A 14408-nucleotide genomic window follows, 5' to 3' on the forward strand; every position below is an offset into this window, starting at 1 on the left:
CTCCACTGCACAGATGTTTGTAAAATAACTTCTTTTATCTCTGATTAGCAGTGACAATTGATGTCATTAAACTTTGTGTCCTAGATCTACGTTGATATAAAGCCTTGGAACGCTGGAAGTAGTGAAACAGTTCCCCACTCCTAGCCAGTTAAGCAACTAAAATGTGAGATGATTTATAGAGGGGATGAGAATGGTGAAAGCAAAAATGTATTTAGAAGGCTTCTTTTCACTCCTTTCAGTATTAAATATTACTTCCTATCTAAATAACTTTAATCCACAAATCAAGTGCATGGAGTTGCAGTGGTCATTACTGGAATAGGTGAGGGTGCGGAAAAGAAACCGGCCTCGCTAACAAATTGTTATGCTACACCAGGCAGTTCTGCTCTGTGCTTAACAAGCTGGAAATGTAAAAGTTACCTCAGTAACATTAGGAATTCATGAAACTGTGAACTCAGGTTTCTATGTTCTCTCAAGTTCTTCAAATACCTGTTTTACATCTTCATAAGTGATCTGGATGCTGGGATCAAATGCACCCTGATGAAGTTTGTCAATGACACCAAGCTGAGTGGGTAAGTGGACACTTGGAAAGGGAGAGCCACTCTGCAGGGTGACCTGTACAGACTAGAAGGGGGCTGACAAGAACCTGATGGAGTTCAACAAGGACAAGTGTAAGGTCTTGCACCTTGGAAAACACAGGCATGCAGCACAGGCTGGGATCTCCCGGGATTTGGAACAGCTCTGTGGAAAGGGAGCTGGGGGTCTTGGGGGATACAAGCTCAATGGGAATGATCAGTGTGCAGCTGCAGCAAAGAAAGCCGACAGGATGCAGGGTTACATCAACAGGGGCATCACCAGCAAAGATAAAGATGTCACTGTTCCACTCTGCTCAGTGCTGGTCAGGCCACCCCTGGAATACTGGGCTCGGTTTTGGTCCCTGCTGTACAGAAAACATGTGGATGGGCTGGAGAGGGTCCAGAGAAGGGCCACAAAGATAATTGAGGACTGGACAGCATGTGAGGAAAGGCTGAGAGAGCTGGGATTGTGCAGCCTGGAGAAAAGAAGGCTCAGGAGACACCTTGTCACTGTGTGCCAGTATTTAAAGTGTGGCTACAAAGAAGATGGATACTCCCTTTTTACCAGGAGTCCCAGGGAAAAGACAAGGGGTGATGGGTATGAGTTTCTCCTGAGGAGATTCCAATTGAACTTAAGAGGAGGATTTCTCACAGTGAGAATTAGCCACTGCAATAATCTCCCCAGGGAAGTGGTGGATTCCCCAGTGTTGGATACTTCAGGAGTCAGCTGGTCAGGGTGCTGGGCATCTTGTCTAGACTGTGCTTTTGCCAACTGGGGGTCTTGGGGGATACAAGCTCAATGGGAATGATCAGTGTGCAGCTGCAGCAAAGAAAGCCGACAGGATGCAGGGTTACATCAACAGGGGCATCACCAGCAAAGATAAAGATGTCACTGTTCCACTCTGCTCAGTGCTGGTCAGGCCACCCCTGGAATACTGGGCTCGGTTTTGGTCCCTGCTGTACAGAAAACATGTGGATGGGCTGGAGAGGGTCCAGAGAAGGGCCACAAAGATAATTGAGGACTGGACAGCATGTGAGGAAAGGCTGAGAGAGCTGGGATTGTGCAGCCTGGAGAAAAGAAGGCTCAGGAGACACCTTGTCACTGTGTGCCAGTATTTAAAGTGTGGCTACAAAGAAGATGGATACTCCCTTTTTACCAGGAGTCCCAGGGAAAAGACAAGGGGTGATGGGTATGAGTTTCTCCTGAGGAGATTCCAATTGAACTTAAGAGGAGGATTTCTCACAGTGAGAATTAGCCACTGCAATAATCTCCCCAGGGAAGTGGTGGATTCCCCAGTGTTGGATACTTCAGGAGTCAGCTGGTCAGGGTGCTGGGCATCTTGTCTAGACTGTGCTTTTGCCAAGAAAGGTTGGACCAGATGATCCTTAAGGTCCCTTCCAACCTGGGATTGTATGATAAATATTATTCACTCAATTACAGTGCTAGTTCATGTGCAGATGCTGGAGACTGAACTTTGTATGAAAGTCAGTGAATCACTGCACAGGAATCAAATATTTTCCAACTGTATGAATTCAGTGCAGGTGGTATATTACTTTGATTTCATCCGTTGGCTTGAGGTGGTTGCAGGCAGGAATTGTGCAGTGGGGTGGTGCAGCGCAGGCACACCATGTGCTGGTGCTGCCAACAGCAGAATGCTCCTCGTCCCATACCATTAATACCTCTGAAATCAGCTTTGCTGAGTCAGTGAGCCAAAGTGCAAAAAGGTTTGACTGATCAAGGGCTAGGGGAAACATAGACTGTGTGAGCAGTGTGTGGAACATCAGGAATTGTTGGTTTCCAAAGGAAAGGGATTGCCTTTTTTTGTTGGAGAGTTTCCAAAAAGACATGGGAAAAGAGATTTGGGGGGAGATAAAGAAAAAGGGTCAAGAAAAATAAGAATAATATGTGTGATTAGCAAAGGGAGAGGACTGAGGGACTTGGGAGATGAAAACCAGGAGTGAAAGAGAGAAACCTTCCAGGGTGAAAGCTACAGGAAGCCAGCTGGACACAGATGACATCGCTTAGTGTTGTAGGGGCTGTCACTGCTCTGGTTACTTCTGTCTGCCCCAGCAGCTGGGTTACTGATGCTTTTCTCAACGCGGTACAGTGCTGCGTGAGACAGGCTCTGCTCAGGCCACAGCTGCATGTACAGCTCTGCCTTCGCCCAGTGCAATTTGGATGAGGCAAGATTAGAGTGGTCCTAACCTGAAACACGTGGATGGCACTTCTCTGTTGTTGAAAGCTGAATATTCATATTCTGTGTGAAAGTTTTTGTAACAAATTGCCTAGAAAGCTTGTGATCCCAAGAGTTTTTGCACTGTCTTTTTGCCAGATAGCCAATCTGTTATTATAATGTGGTTGCAGTGCATTTAACTTGAATTTAAAAACAAACAACTCCTCCCTAAAAGCAGCCTTGCCAACAGACTGCTGGAGGTCCCAGCCCTTGCTGAGGGGAGCAGGGCTCAGAGCGGGTGCTTCTCCCAGCAGCTTTGGAGCTCCCCCTAGCACAGCAGCTTTGACTTGTCGTGGTGCTGCTGTTACAGAAAAGCTTTCTCCCATGTCCTTGTACCAAACATCAGAGCCATGGGGACAGTGTTTGGCCTCAGAAAGCTTTCTCTCTCATCTGCAGAAAGGACTGTGAAATCCTTCAAATCAAAATGCATCTTAGGTACCTGCAGCTTGGGCTTGTTGCACTCCTGTATTGGGAACAGGTACATTTTTCTTCAGATATTTATAAGGACTTGCCTATCTGATGTGATAAAGATTTCTGGCTTTCATTTTGGTTTGCAGACGCTAGTGAAGATATGTGCTGATACTCTGTTATAATAGTATATACCCCATCTTGCCTCCACTCCCTTCCTTTTCCTTGCAGGTTTATGTAGAGTGGCAAAGCCACAGCAGAAGTCAGATTTTGACCTCATGTTTCCAGCTGTATGTTAGAGGGGAACAATTCTTCACCTCTTACCCCTGCGTGGCCCTTGTCCTACGTGAAAGCTGATGTCCTGCAGTGATTAGGAAACAGCTGACAGTTAACAAAGAGTGTTTGTTGACTGGGAGAAGCAGTAAGTTCAAAGCTGAACCTCTCCCTTGGTTAAGAAAGATGCATTCCTTACGGGGGAGGGATGTGGCTGGTGCCCGGCCACTGCCAAGAACGTGCTGTACCGTTCCACACCGTCCCGCACGTTGCTTCCGTTCTTCTTCCCACTGAGGTCTGCATCAGTTTAGCAGTGATGGGGCAGTAGGGGGTGGAAAGTGGTGTAACAGCTTCTGGGCCATGTAGAAACGCAGCTGGTGCCAAGCGTGGAAGCTGTCATCTCATAGGTGTCATCAGAAAGCACATTATTCTGAAGTTCATGGCTGTATTACATCAGGTTTCATCTCTGAAGTCTTAAACCATTTGAGTTCTAGCCTCTTGCAGGAGTTCTAACACTTGCATGAGTTAGTCAGGTATTGAGGTAAAGAGTTGGTGGGTTTAAATGTGACCTGGAGCCTGGCGGAGGTAAAGAGAGTCCTTCCCATAGGAACTCACCTCTTTCCTGCCTCCAGGATCCCATCTGGGATGTGTGGGATCTTGGTTTGTCAGAGGACTTTATCAGCAAGAGAGGCTGGTTTGGAGGTTAATAGAAGAAATTGCATCCGATGAGGAGAATGAGGGGATGCCACTGGCACTTCACTGGGATCTCTGGGTTGCGTGTGCTGCTCACTAGAGTTGTAATTTGCCTTTACAGATTCATTTCCCACCCATATGAGATTTCAGATACAGCATAGAAAGGTGTAATTGGCAAATCCAAATAAAAGCAAATTAGATCTCTGTGATTGCTGGAGAGATCAGAAGTTATGCAGAGTCCTGCTGCTATGGAGTAGGTTATAAAAGACCTGGTTTGTGCTCATTTTCCTTTGTGCACATAAATAACAAATTAGGTTGTCAGCTACAGAATTAAAAATGTACATTACAGTCCCTTTTACAGAATGATGTCACTGTTTGCAAGTACAGCCAGTGCATAGGTAGCACTAAGATATTTCTCCTCTTGCCCTGGATCTATTGAACAACCAAGAGAGGATGAGTTTCTTTCACTTGTGCTCTCAGACCTTATGTAAAGGATCTGTTCTTCACAAGGTGTACTGACACAGGGAGACAAAAGCCCTGAAACCCAGTATCTGCCTAGTGATTTTGGTCTCTGTGCAGGATATATTTATATCCCTTTGATTTCAAGGGTGGAAATGCAGCTGGATTATTGGAACACGGTTGGGGAGGTTACCACACACTTCAGCCAGTCTGCATTCAGACTGCATGCAGACTGTGTGAACCATGTGTCAGTACTTACCAGAATTCTGCTTGTAGCAATTCAGAATGCAAGCAGCTCTGTATGAAGTAATTGCCTCATACGTGAAGATAAATTTATGCCTCACTGGGCTGTGAGTGTATTTTTCCATTCCCCAGACAAAATGGGCAGGTCCTCCCTCTCAGTGAAGGTGCAAGGATTGTGCTCTTTTTCCTTATGAATTAAAAGGCCACTGAGAACTCAAGATGGGGTTGAGAACAACTTTCATTTTAAACACGGGCAGACATTAAAAAGCTTGACTCTGCATCAAGCTTTTGTAGCCTTAGACAATAAACAAACACTGTCCCATTTGAAGCTGTTGGCTAACTCTGCTAATGGAGCACAGTTGTTAAGCTAAGAACTAAAATCGTGAGAATGATGTGAAGGGCCTCGGCCTTCCCAGGCATTGTGCTTGCCTGTGTGGGCCTCTACAGTTTGGTGGTGCTCCAAAACCTCTCAGCCACCCAGAGCCTCGTTTCAACCACTCATATCCCTTCTCCATGGATGATGACTCAGCAAGTTATTTTCTTTGCAGCTGTGTCCAGACTTTTCTGGGTTTAAATATACAGACACTTGGTTCCTTTCTTATGTGCTGCCCCAAAAGGTTTCCATCACCACAAAGTGCTTCGTATGGATCTTATTATCAACAGCCTCCAGTACTGAACTACGACTGTGCACTAATTACTAGCTAGTAGTAGGCTGACTTGAACTGGAAACCTGGGTAAGAAGTTTCAAAATGGAACTGTCCTGGTACTTCCACCATCTAATTACAATTTGATCTTTAAACATGGAGCACTGAGCCCACTTCCCTTCTCTGTTTTGCAGTTACTTCTGTTGATCATCTCCTCCCTTACCTAGCTTCTGTTTCCTCAGCCTCAGCAGGTACTGTGTGCCAGTGGACATTGCTTTCCCACTTTGTGGTTGAATATTAAAAAAGTAAGAAAATGAGCAGTGAACTCTTTACTATTCACATACAAATAATAAATCCTGCTTTTTGGAAATGTATTGATGAAGTGGCATGTAAAGCTCTGCCTCTTTCAGTATTTTCTTTTACTCTGTTTCAGAAGTCTTCTGCAGTAAGTAACTGTAATGAGCCTCTGTGGGAGAGATGAAGAGACTCCCCCACCCTCCAGTAGAATTTGCCGCCTTTATCCCAAATGCTCCAAAACACATTTAAATTGGAGTTGGAGCTTTTCGCAAGTCAGTCCCTTTTCTCTCTCTTCATCTCTGGTTCCAAAGTAAAATATGTTCAGGAATGTAAATTCTTTTACAATTGGCTGCAGTCTGTAGTTTCCAAGTGGGAAGTGTAGCCAGAGTCCATTGCAGGAGATGGAATTCCGGCTGAAATTTAACTCATGCCTGGTTCAGGTGCCACAGGCGGGCAGTGGAGCCTGCCCCAGTGCTGCTGTGGCACACAGCCCTCCTCCAGCTGGGCAGGATCAGGAAGGGAAACCTCCTTCCTAGCTGCGTATGGAGCACATGGCTAAACTGGACCGTGGTTCCTTCTTTCCAGTTGTGTTTGTGCTTGGTTCAAGTGGTGTATGCATAAGAGCTTGAGAAGGAAAAGCATCGTGACTGTCTTTACATAAAGCATAAAATGATGATATGGCTGAAGGAATAGTTTCTGTGGAGACAGATACAAGCTGTCAGCTAATGAAATGCCAATCTATTCACAATATCCCTATGATTATTTCATACTCTGTGGGAGACAGATGTTTCTTGTTGAATGTTCCCTGGAGGAAGCACTATTATCCTCCATCACACTGCTCCTCGCACAGGACTTGAGTCAGCACGTGTCTGAGTTTCATCAATGCTGCTGAACTAAGGACTTGCATGGATATAAACGTGTTCAAAGTTACCTATTCAAGGGCTCTGTGCCTTAAGTTTTAGCAAAGGAGCAGACAGGGCCGGTAGGCTTCCATAGGCACTGGTTCAAGCCAGTGAAAACATCCACTTTGACCATAGTTTACAGTAGTTTGCAAATGGTGTCTTCTTTGAAGTGGCTTCGCTAACAGTGCTTGCAAGTATACAACAGTATTGTTAATGCTGATGAGCACATATGAGCAAGACTTGCTACTTTTAATTAGAAACACCGAGTTGAAACAAAACATAGGACTTGTGTGTGTGATCTGGGTGGTGTAGATTTTTGACAGGGAAGAAATAGGGAATTAAACCCTTCATGTCATTGTATTTCTCTTGGTGTATTGTGGCCAAAGGCTCTAGTGGGGTCACACTGAGCTGCAGCTGGGAGACCAGATAGTTTGAGCTGGAGGTGTAAAGTTGGAAGTGGAAATGAGACAAATGAGTACCCAGTACCTCCTGGGTGAAACCACAGTGACAGTTTCAAACAAGGTACTTCATTTCCTAATTTCCACCCTAAATTATTATTTTCTTAGGGAATTGAGCAGTCTTGTTTCCAAACAGCTCTGGCTCTGATGCACACTGCATGGCAAAAGAGAAATTTCCTGCTGTGCTTCCTGCCGGTGGCCGCTAAACTCCCCTGAAACACTCCAAACATCATTATCAGCTCATTCAAATTAATATTTCCTCCTACATTTGTGAGGGATAAAAGGAAGTTTATTCTGTGCTGTTCACTAAAGTATCCCACTGAATTTCCTTCACAATAACTGCTCTGGCAGTGAGTGCTGCCTGGAGAATTGAAAGTCCTTGGGGTTAATGGATCAAGGCAGAGCCGTGGGCCATCATCTCTTCCAGCCTGTCATTAATCCAGGAAATGCCCTGGGCCACAGTTGTTATTGCTGCAATCCTTGCACAAACACTGACTGCAGAACTTCATAAAGAAAAGTCAAAGGAAATGAGAGAGTTCTTCAGAACATCATAAAACAAATAAACAATGGATTTAGGATTAGAAACTTGACAAGGACTAGCGAGGGGTGCAGGAGGATACCCAGATAAGGAGAGCTGGAGCCCTGCAGCAGCTTTTCTGAGCAGTTTAAGCATTCCTATGCACTAATGAGAAACTCAATGAAACTCGGAGTTTTCTCTCCTCTGATGAGCAGTTTGTGGTGAACAAGCCTCAGCCTGATGCTGGTGTGTAATCCTGCCTCCTGTTACCTTCTCAAGGTATGAGAGGTGGTTTGCAAGGGCTGCGGCCCCTGCTAACACCCTGTGTCAGGTTACTTTGAAAGCTGTGCTGAGAAATGCAGCAGGAAAAACAAGGCAGCAGCTGGGGATGAGTCAGTGAGTCAATTTTCCCACTTTGTTTCAGCAATGTTCTGAATAGAGATGAGCATTCAATTCACAGTGAATAACTTCTCTGATGAATTTTACTGGTTTTCTACTTTGCACAAATTGGTTGTGAAGAGAAAGAAAATCTTGGCTTTTTTTCCCCCCCGAATGATTTAAGAGTTGTTTTGTGACCAGTGTCTGGATGGGCTCTCCTAGAGTGCAGCTCGGGGTGCATATTCCCGGCTGTGCCACGTGTGGTTGGACTGATGGAAGCACATCAAGCACTGGTCAGCTGCTTGGCTGCTTGTTTTTTCAGTTACTGAAGTTATAAAACTCAAATACCTGAAAGATGCAACCTGAAAGATGAGTGGACTTTGGGACTGGCTTCCTATGACTGTTCATAAGCAGTTCCCTCTCATGTGTGTGTGCGGTGCCTGCGATGTGTGCCCAAGTGAAGAAGATACGATCCCGATAGATAGAAATGTGCAATCCTCCTTTGTGACTTTAAGCAAAAGTACAATTTCTGCTGTGGCTGGTATGAGATCAAATAGTGGTACTTACATTCTTGATATGGATTGCATGATTAAGGTGTATCTAGCATTGTTAAGCACTTGTACTCTGACATGGCACAGCAGCTTGGCTTCTCCTTGGTCAACCTTCCCAAAAAAAGACCTTTTTCACTGCTACACTCTTAAAGAAGCAGCAACATGTCTTGATGGGTGGCTGTCCCTAGCACTGCAGCAGTGGGGGTTGAACAGTTACATGGTGGAACTAGTGATTTTTTTTTGTAGAAAGCCCCACAGAAGTAGGGGGAGCACATAAGCTACATTAAGCTCTTAAACACACATCCTTTTGCCTCTTGATGTTTATTTGCTTTTTCTTTTTAAGGAATATTATGTCTGTAATTTAACTCCCATTCCAGCCTCAGCTCATTTGTAAGAACATATTCAAAGTGCTTGTGTTACTAAATGCTTGAGTTGCAGCAGGTTCACTTGTCTTGCCTGAATTTCCCAAGTGGTCCGACAGACAGTCCCTGGCTACATCTCACTGTGCCTCTTGATTTAACTTGGAAATTCAACAGGGCTGGTGGAAACGATGGCTGTGAAGAAAGGAGCCTACCTAGCCACAAAAAGGAGCTTGCTAAGAGCGTGCTCTCCCCCAAGATGAAATTCTTTAGGCAGGAATCACAAAGATAATCGGAACCAGGCTTTCAAAGCCTCAGCTCTTTTGAAAGTTAATAGCCAGCAGAAATATACTCTGTGCAATATCTGGGGAAGGAAAGTCAAGGAGGAAAATCCAGCCAAGACTATGCTGAAGGGCAAGAAACATTATCCATTCTTTGAGTTATTATTGTAGCTAATAGAAGGACGGTTGTGTACGAACCATTTCACTTTAAACTCAGTGACAGAAAGATGAATCTCAGTAAGCCAAAGTTTCCAAAGGCAGGAAGAGAAATTGCTTAGATTTCTAGTTGGTGAAAAACGTTAAAGAATTTATTTAGTTGTTTACACACACACACACCCACCCCTCCTTCCAACCTGGAGCTAATAAAGGGTGCTGTCATGGAAACGTTTAAGACCAAACACAGTCTAAATTATCTGACCTCTGGCACAGGTAATACAAGTTTTGACTTACAAGGATTATCCAGAGCTAAAGCCAGAGGGAATATAAGGTTGCTATTCATTCACACTTTGAACAGAATCTGCCAAACAATCCTGGCTGAGGCTATGTTGATGTATGTCTCTATTGTACAGTACATAGTAAAATGAGAACATTCACTTGGGTTTATCCAGTTTTATATTGTGCCTTTGGGCAGACACAACTCTTTATATTTTGCCAAGCGAGCCAGCATAAGGAATTTATGAAAAAAGAATAATGTAGGAAACAGCATTTTCAGGTTGAAATAGAAAGCAGATGCCTCCCAAGGAGTGAAGGTAATAAAACAGGAACTTGTCCTGGATGAACGGTGGGATGGATTTCTAAAGAGATGCAGGTGACTTGAGGGGAAGAAGAAGACCGTAGAAACCCGCTTTGCTGCATGAAGTTTAAAATGAAGGCAGGTTGCTGCAAGTGTGATGGAACTCACTCACATTACTGTGATGATGGCATGGCAAATTGAGTCCAGTAGAAATGGAAGGGGATGATGGAAAAGAGGAGAGAAGGATTAGGTACTGGATTGAAGCCATGGGATATGTGTTGAACTCAGTTCAGCCTGTGTTTCTCCTGCAATCTGCTTTTTCATTATTTCCAATGAGAGGAGCCTAAAAGCCTCATGAGTGCCTGTGGGTTAAAGCCCCTTCCCGAGCAATGAGCTAACTGAGGGTTTGGTCACGGAAACTCTTGAGCATTACTCTCATTTCAGTGAGATTTACAGTCAAATCTGCTCCTGAACACTGAGCATTTTGAGGAGCCTGGAGTAACCTGCACAGAATAAACCATACACTCATTTATCTGGGAACAGGTCCTGAAGAAAGCTTAACTAGGCCTAATGACGTAAGTGGTGGTTCAGATTGAAGTGAAAGCAGCTGCCTCTGGGGCTGTGTTGTCACTCTCCCCTCCCCTGTCTTTGCCAAAATAAATGTTATTCTCCTCTTCACCTTCACTCATTAAAATGTCTTCCCAGCCGTCACTGATGAATCAAGTTCAGAACATGTTATGCTGCAAACCGAATGGCAAAATTCAGTGAGGGAATTTAATAAAGCCTCTCAGACTGTTGATAGGTAAGAAATGGCAAACTATTACAGGGTAAAGCTACAGTACATTATTATTATTATTACTATTTATTAAAGCTGTAAGTGATGAAGAGACTGGAGCAGAAAAAAGACCCCCTGGAAACAGGTATTTTTCATTTTTTTAAGAACTCCATCAAGTTAATCGTTGTTCTGTGAAGTTCTTCATTTTTTGCCATAACATAGAGGTTTATGTTCTCAGGCAGGTATTTGATAAGGAAATACAATACCTCTTTCTCCAGTGTGAGCGAACAGTTCTTGTGAAATGGATGTGCTGGGTGCTCTGCATGTCTAGGTACCCCTTCTTTTAGGAGGAAAAATAGACACATATGAAACTATGAACACATGTTCAAGGTGCCTTGGGTTTTTATAAGGGAGCAGGAAACAAGTCATGAGCACTGACTAGACAGGAAAAGCAGCACGCTGCTTTGATCTCTTCCTTGATCATATGTGCTCATGGAAAGGTGATGGAAACTGCTTCTGTTCTGCTCTGTACCATTTCTGGTGCCTTTTTCACTCACTTGGGTGAGGGTGTATTGCAGCAGATGAAAGTAGCCTATCCCACTGGATCAGCTTTTATACCACATCACAGCTTGCTTTTAAGGTGCAGAATGGTGCTAGGTGTGCTCCAATGAAGGAGTCAGCCTTCGTGCGTTTTTTCACTGCCCATAGCAAGATGTTGGAACTGTATGATCTTAAGGTCCATTTCCAACCCAAACCAGTCTGGGATTCTATGATTCTATGCTTTGCTACTTGGGAAGTCATCATCCACCACAAGTGTTGCTGAGGAGGGTCATTAGGGGCTCTCTGAGGCCAGTTCGTTAAGCTGATGTGCTGCTGCCTTCCTGCAGGTGATGCTGGGCTTGGGGGTGGATGATTTATGGCAGCTCAGGACTCGGGCAGTTTGTGCATTTGTGTTGTTCAAAATGATGTTATGGCTTGAGAGTCAGGCCTGTCAGCTTCCTGTGTGGATGAGCAATGAGACCCGCAGAATGAAGATGCATCTTAATGGAGTGCCTCATTTCTAGGAGGCTCCACATCAAAATTAATCTCAGTGTACAAACTCATTTCCTTGCAAGATCCTGTGGTGTTGGTTGGCTTTTAGTGTTGTTGTCCGTCCCTCCCAAGAGTAAGTACTGTAGTTCTGAGGAAGATAAACTATTTTCCTGAGGTATAGGAGCTGGATAGCTTGCTTCATTGTAAGGACAGGAGCTCAGCTTAGTTACAGAGGTATGAACATTGCCTTTTTGTGGAAATTCGGGTGAAGCTGAAATCAGTGCAACTTTAGTGTCAGGAAACCTCTGCTAAGCAACTGAAATGTCCTATCCCTTCTTGACCATCAGAGAGCTGGCTGGTGCTTTATCACTCTTGAAACATGATTTGTGAACACTGGGGGGTGAAAAGGAAGGGGAGGGTTTTGAAAATACCTTTTGTCTCCTTTGCTGTTCTATCAAACTCCTTGTGTAAGTAATTCGGTAGCCTTTAACTGTCTGCTTTCCGCAGTGTAGAGTTTGAGCTTCAGCTGAACTTTTTAAAACACACGCTCCCCACTACCTCCTGTAGCAGATTTTTCAATTCTTGTAGCTGAAAGATGAAATTCCTGGGGAGCAGCATGTCGAAGCTGCAGGGATATCATATGGAAAACCTTGATGCATCCCAAGTCAGTGAGAGGCCATCGCACCATGAGTCAGGTTTGGACCCGCATTGAGACAAGGTGACATTTTAAGGTACAGTCAAGGAGGAGTTAAAATTCTCTAGAGAGAAAATGTTTCTCTAACTATTTGAATTAAATTCTGAATGCCTCTAAAAGTCAATACACAAACTTAAGATTAGGTCAAAATGTACTTCAGTTCATATCTTCAGAGTGACATAGAGTGATAATTGTAGGAAATAAGTTACTAAATGGAAAACAAGTGGAGGCATGATGGTGTTTTGTAGTGCAGCCTGAAATAAGTTGTTTGGGTTTTTTACTTGTGAAGAAATTCACAAGTAGCAAATTATCTGTTGACAGGTCCTGTTAAATGACTCTGAAGTATCAGAGATGCACGCAGTGTAACAAATATTCGGGATTATGGTGTTCTCAACTAAAATGACTTTGTTTTCCATGAGCAGATGCAAATCTACTTCTAAATCTGATGAAATAATGAAAGCCCCAAATAAACAAAGCTCTGTTTGAATGTTTAAGTATTTCAGTCTGTTATAGCTTGAAGTCTTCATCCCGCATAGACCTATGTGATACTCAGTCTTGTGCATGTATCTAGTTCTAATGTAAAATCAAAGTATCATAAATCCATGCTAATGATTGAGTCCTATTATGAATTATTCAGTTTTTCTAATTCCTGATTGAGATAAAATGCAATATTTCATTTTATTATAACTGCATTCTAGAGTTAATTATTCATAAAGTCATACCAGAAGGCAATATATTTTGTAAATGTGACTGCTCAGTAGTATGGCACTTGAGCCCAGCAATCTACTATTGAATCCTTAGTGAGGACTGAGTAATTCATTGTGATTGGAATTATAAATCATGTAGATTACTGTAGATTAGTAATTTCTGCTGTATTCTCATGTTTTAAACCTAACAGTGTAGCAATAAATGTGTTTCAGCATTTGGTAAAATGAATGGCATTTCCACCAAGGGACTGAATTAAAATGGTGTTGAAACACTGTTTTACAGCAGTGTCTCGTAATTACCTGGCACCAAGTATATTTCCTGCCTAGTTTAACTTCATGTATCATCCGTCTTGTGTCATACAGCAACTCTTACACAGAACACGGCTTTTGAGACTAAAGTAGATTTTTAACATTGTTAATAATGCTGCATAGAATGGAAGCATTGCACAGTCTGAAGCCCCAAAACTGGCTGAGAGTTCTTGAAAACACATTGTTGTGCAGTGTGGTGTTGCTGGGTGTTGGTCAGAGAGTGCCCAGGTGTGGAGTCCATTGCACCCTCACATCTCCTACAGCTCAGCTTGGGGTGGTTTTGTCTTGTTTTCTCTTGATGGCAACACCAGACCATCCCAGAGACTGGCCTGAAAGTATGAATGAAATTCACAAGATGTTCCTTACGTCCATATAAATGGCTTTAAAAGGAACTGGTGAACTCACTTCTGATGAGCCAATGGGGAGAGCAGGTGCAGCACCAGGCCGTTGACTCTTTGTGGAGTTGTGTATTGACATATGAGGCACGTGTGCCTTCCATTGCTCAGGCACTAGCACAGGGTGCCCGGAGAAGCTGTGGCTGCCCCATTCTTGGCAGTGTTCAGGAGCAACCTGGTCTTGTGGTGCAGGCACTGTTACAACAGCAGAATGACTTACTAAACTAACTTGAGTTAGGTAGCCATGCATGATTTTACAGGGCTTTTTTTGTCCAGAGATGTCAAAGATGGAGTTGTCTTCAAACCAGTTATGTCTTTTGTTGTGCTTAAAACTCCAATTTGCTTCTGTTGTTCCTCCCTGAAACACATTACCTAGTGATTGGTCATGTCAAGATACTGCAGGTATCAGTTGCCTCTTTTTGCATGTAAACAAATGAAATGGGGAAAGAAAGAAGAATAAAAAGCTGAACTATTGTTATTTTAAAGATCTTCTC

At 43.6% G+C, this 14408-nt stretch overlaps 1 protein-coding gene across 1 annotated transcript in view; it reads left to right on the forward strand.

Moving 5' to 3' along the window:
- Positions 1-474: 474 nt before the first annotated feature.
- Positions 475-14408, forward strand: part of LOC104408869 (fibulin-2-like) — a gene marked incomplete at its 5' end in the record, with an annotated part of 50199 nt that continues 36265 nt past the window's right edge. Inside the window, 2 exons of the mRNA XM_010018599.1 lie at positions 475-569; positions 697-1013. Of these exons, the coding sequence (XP_010016901.1) occupies positions 475-569; positions 697-1013 (412 nt within the window). The remainder of the gene's footprint in view (positions 570-696; positions 1014-14408) is intronic.

This window comes from Nestor notabilis, unplaced genomic scaffold (assembly GCF_000696875.1).
Source record: "Nestor notabilis isolate BGI_N333 unplaced genomic scaffold, ASM69687v1 scaffold10427, whole genome shotgun sequence".
NCBI classification, from domain to species: domain Eukaryota; kingdom Metazoa; phylum Chordata; class Aves; order Psittaciformes; family Psittacidae; genus Nestor; species Nestor notabilis.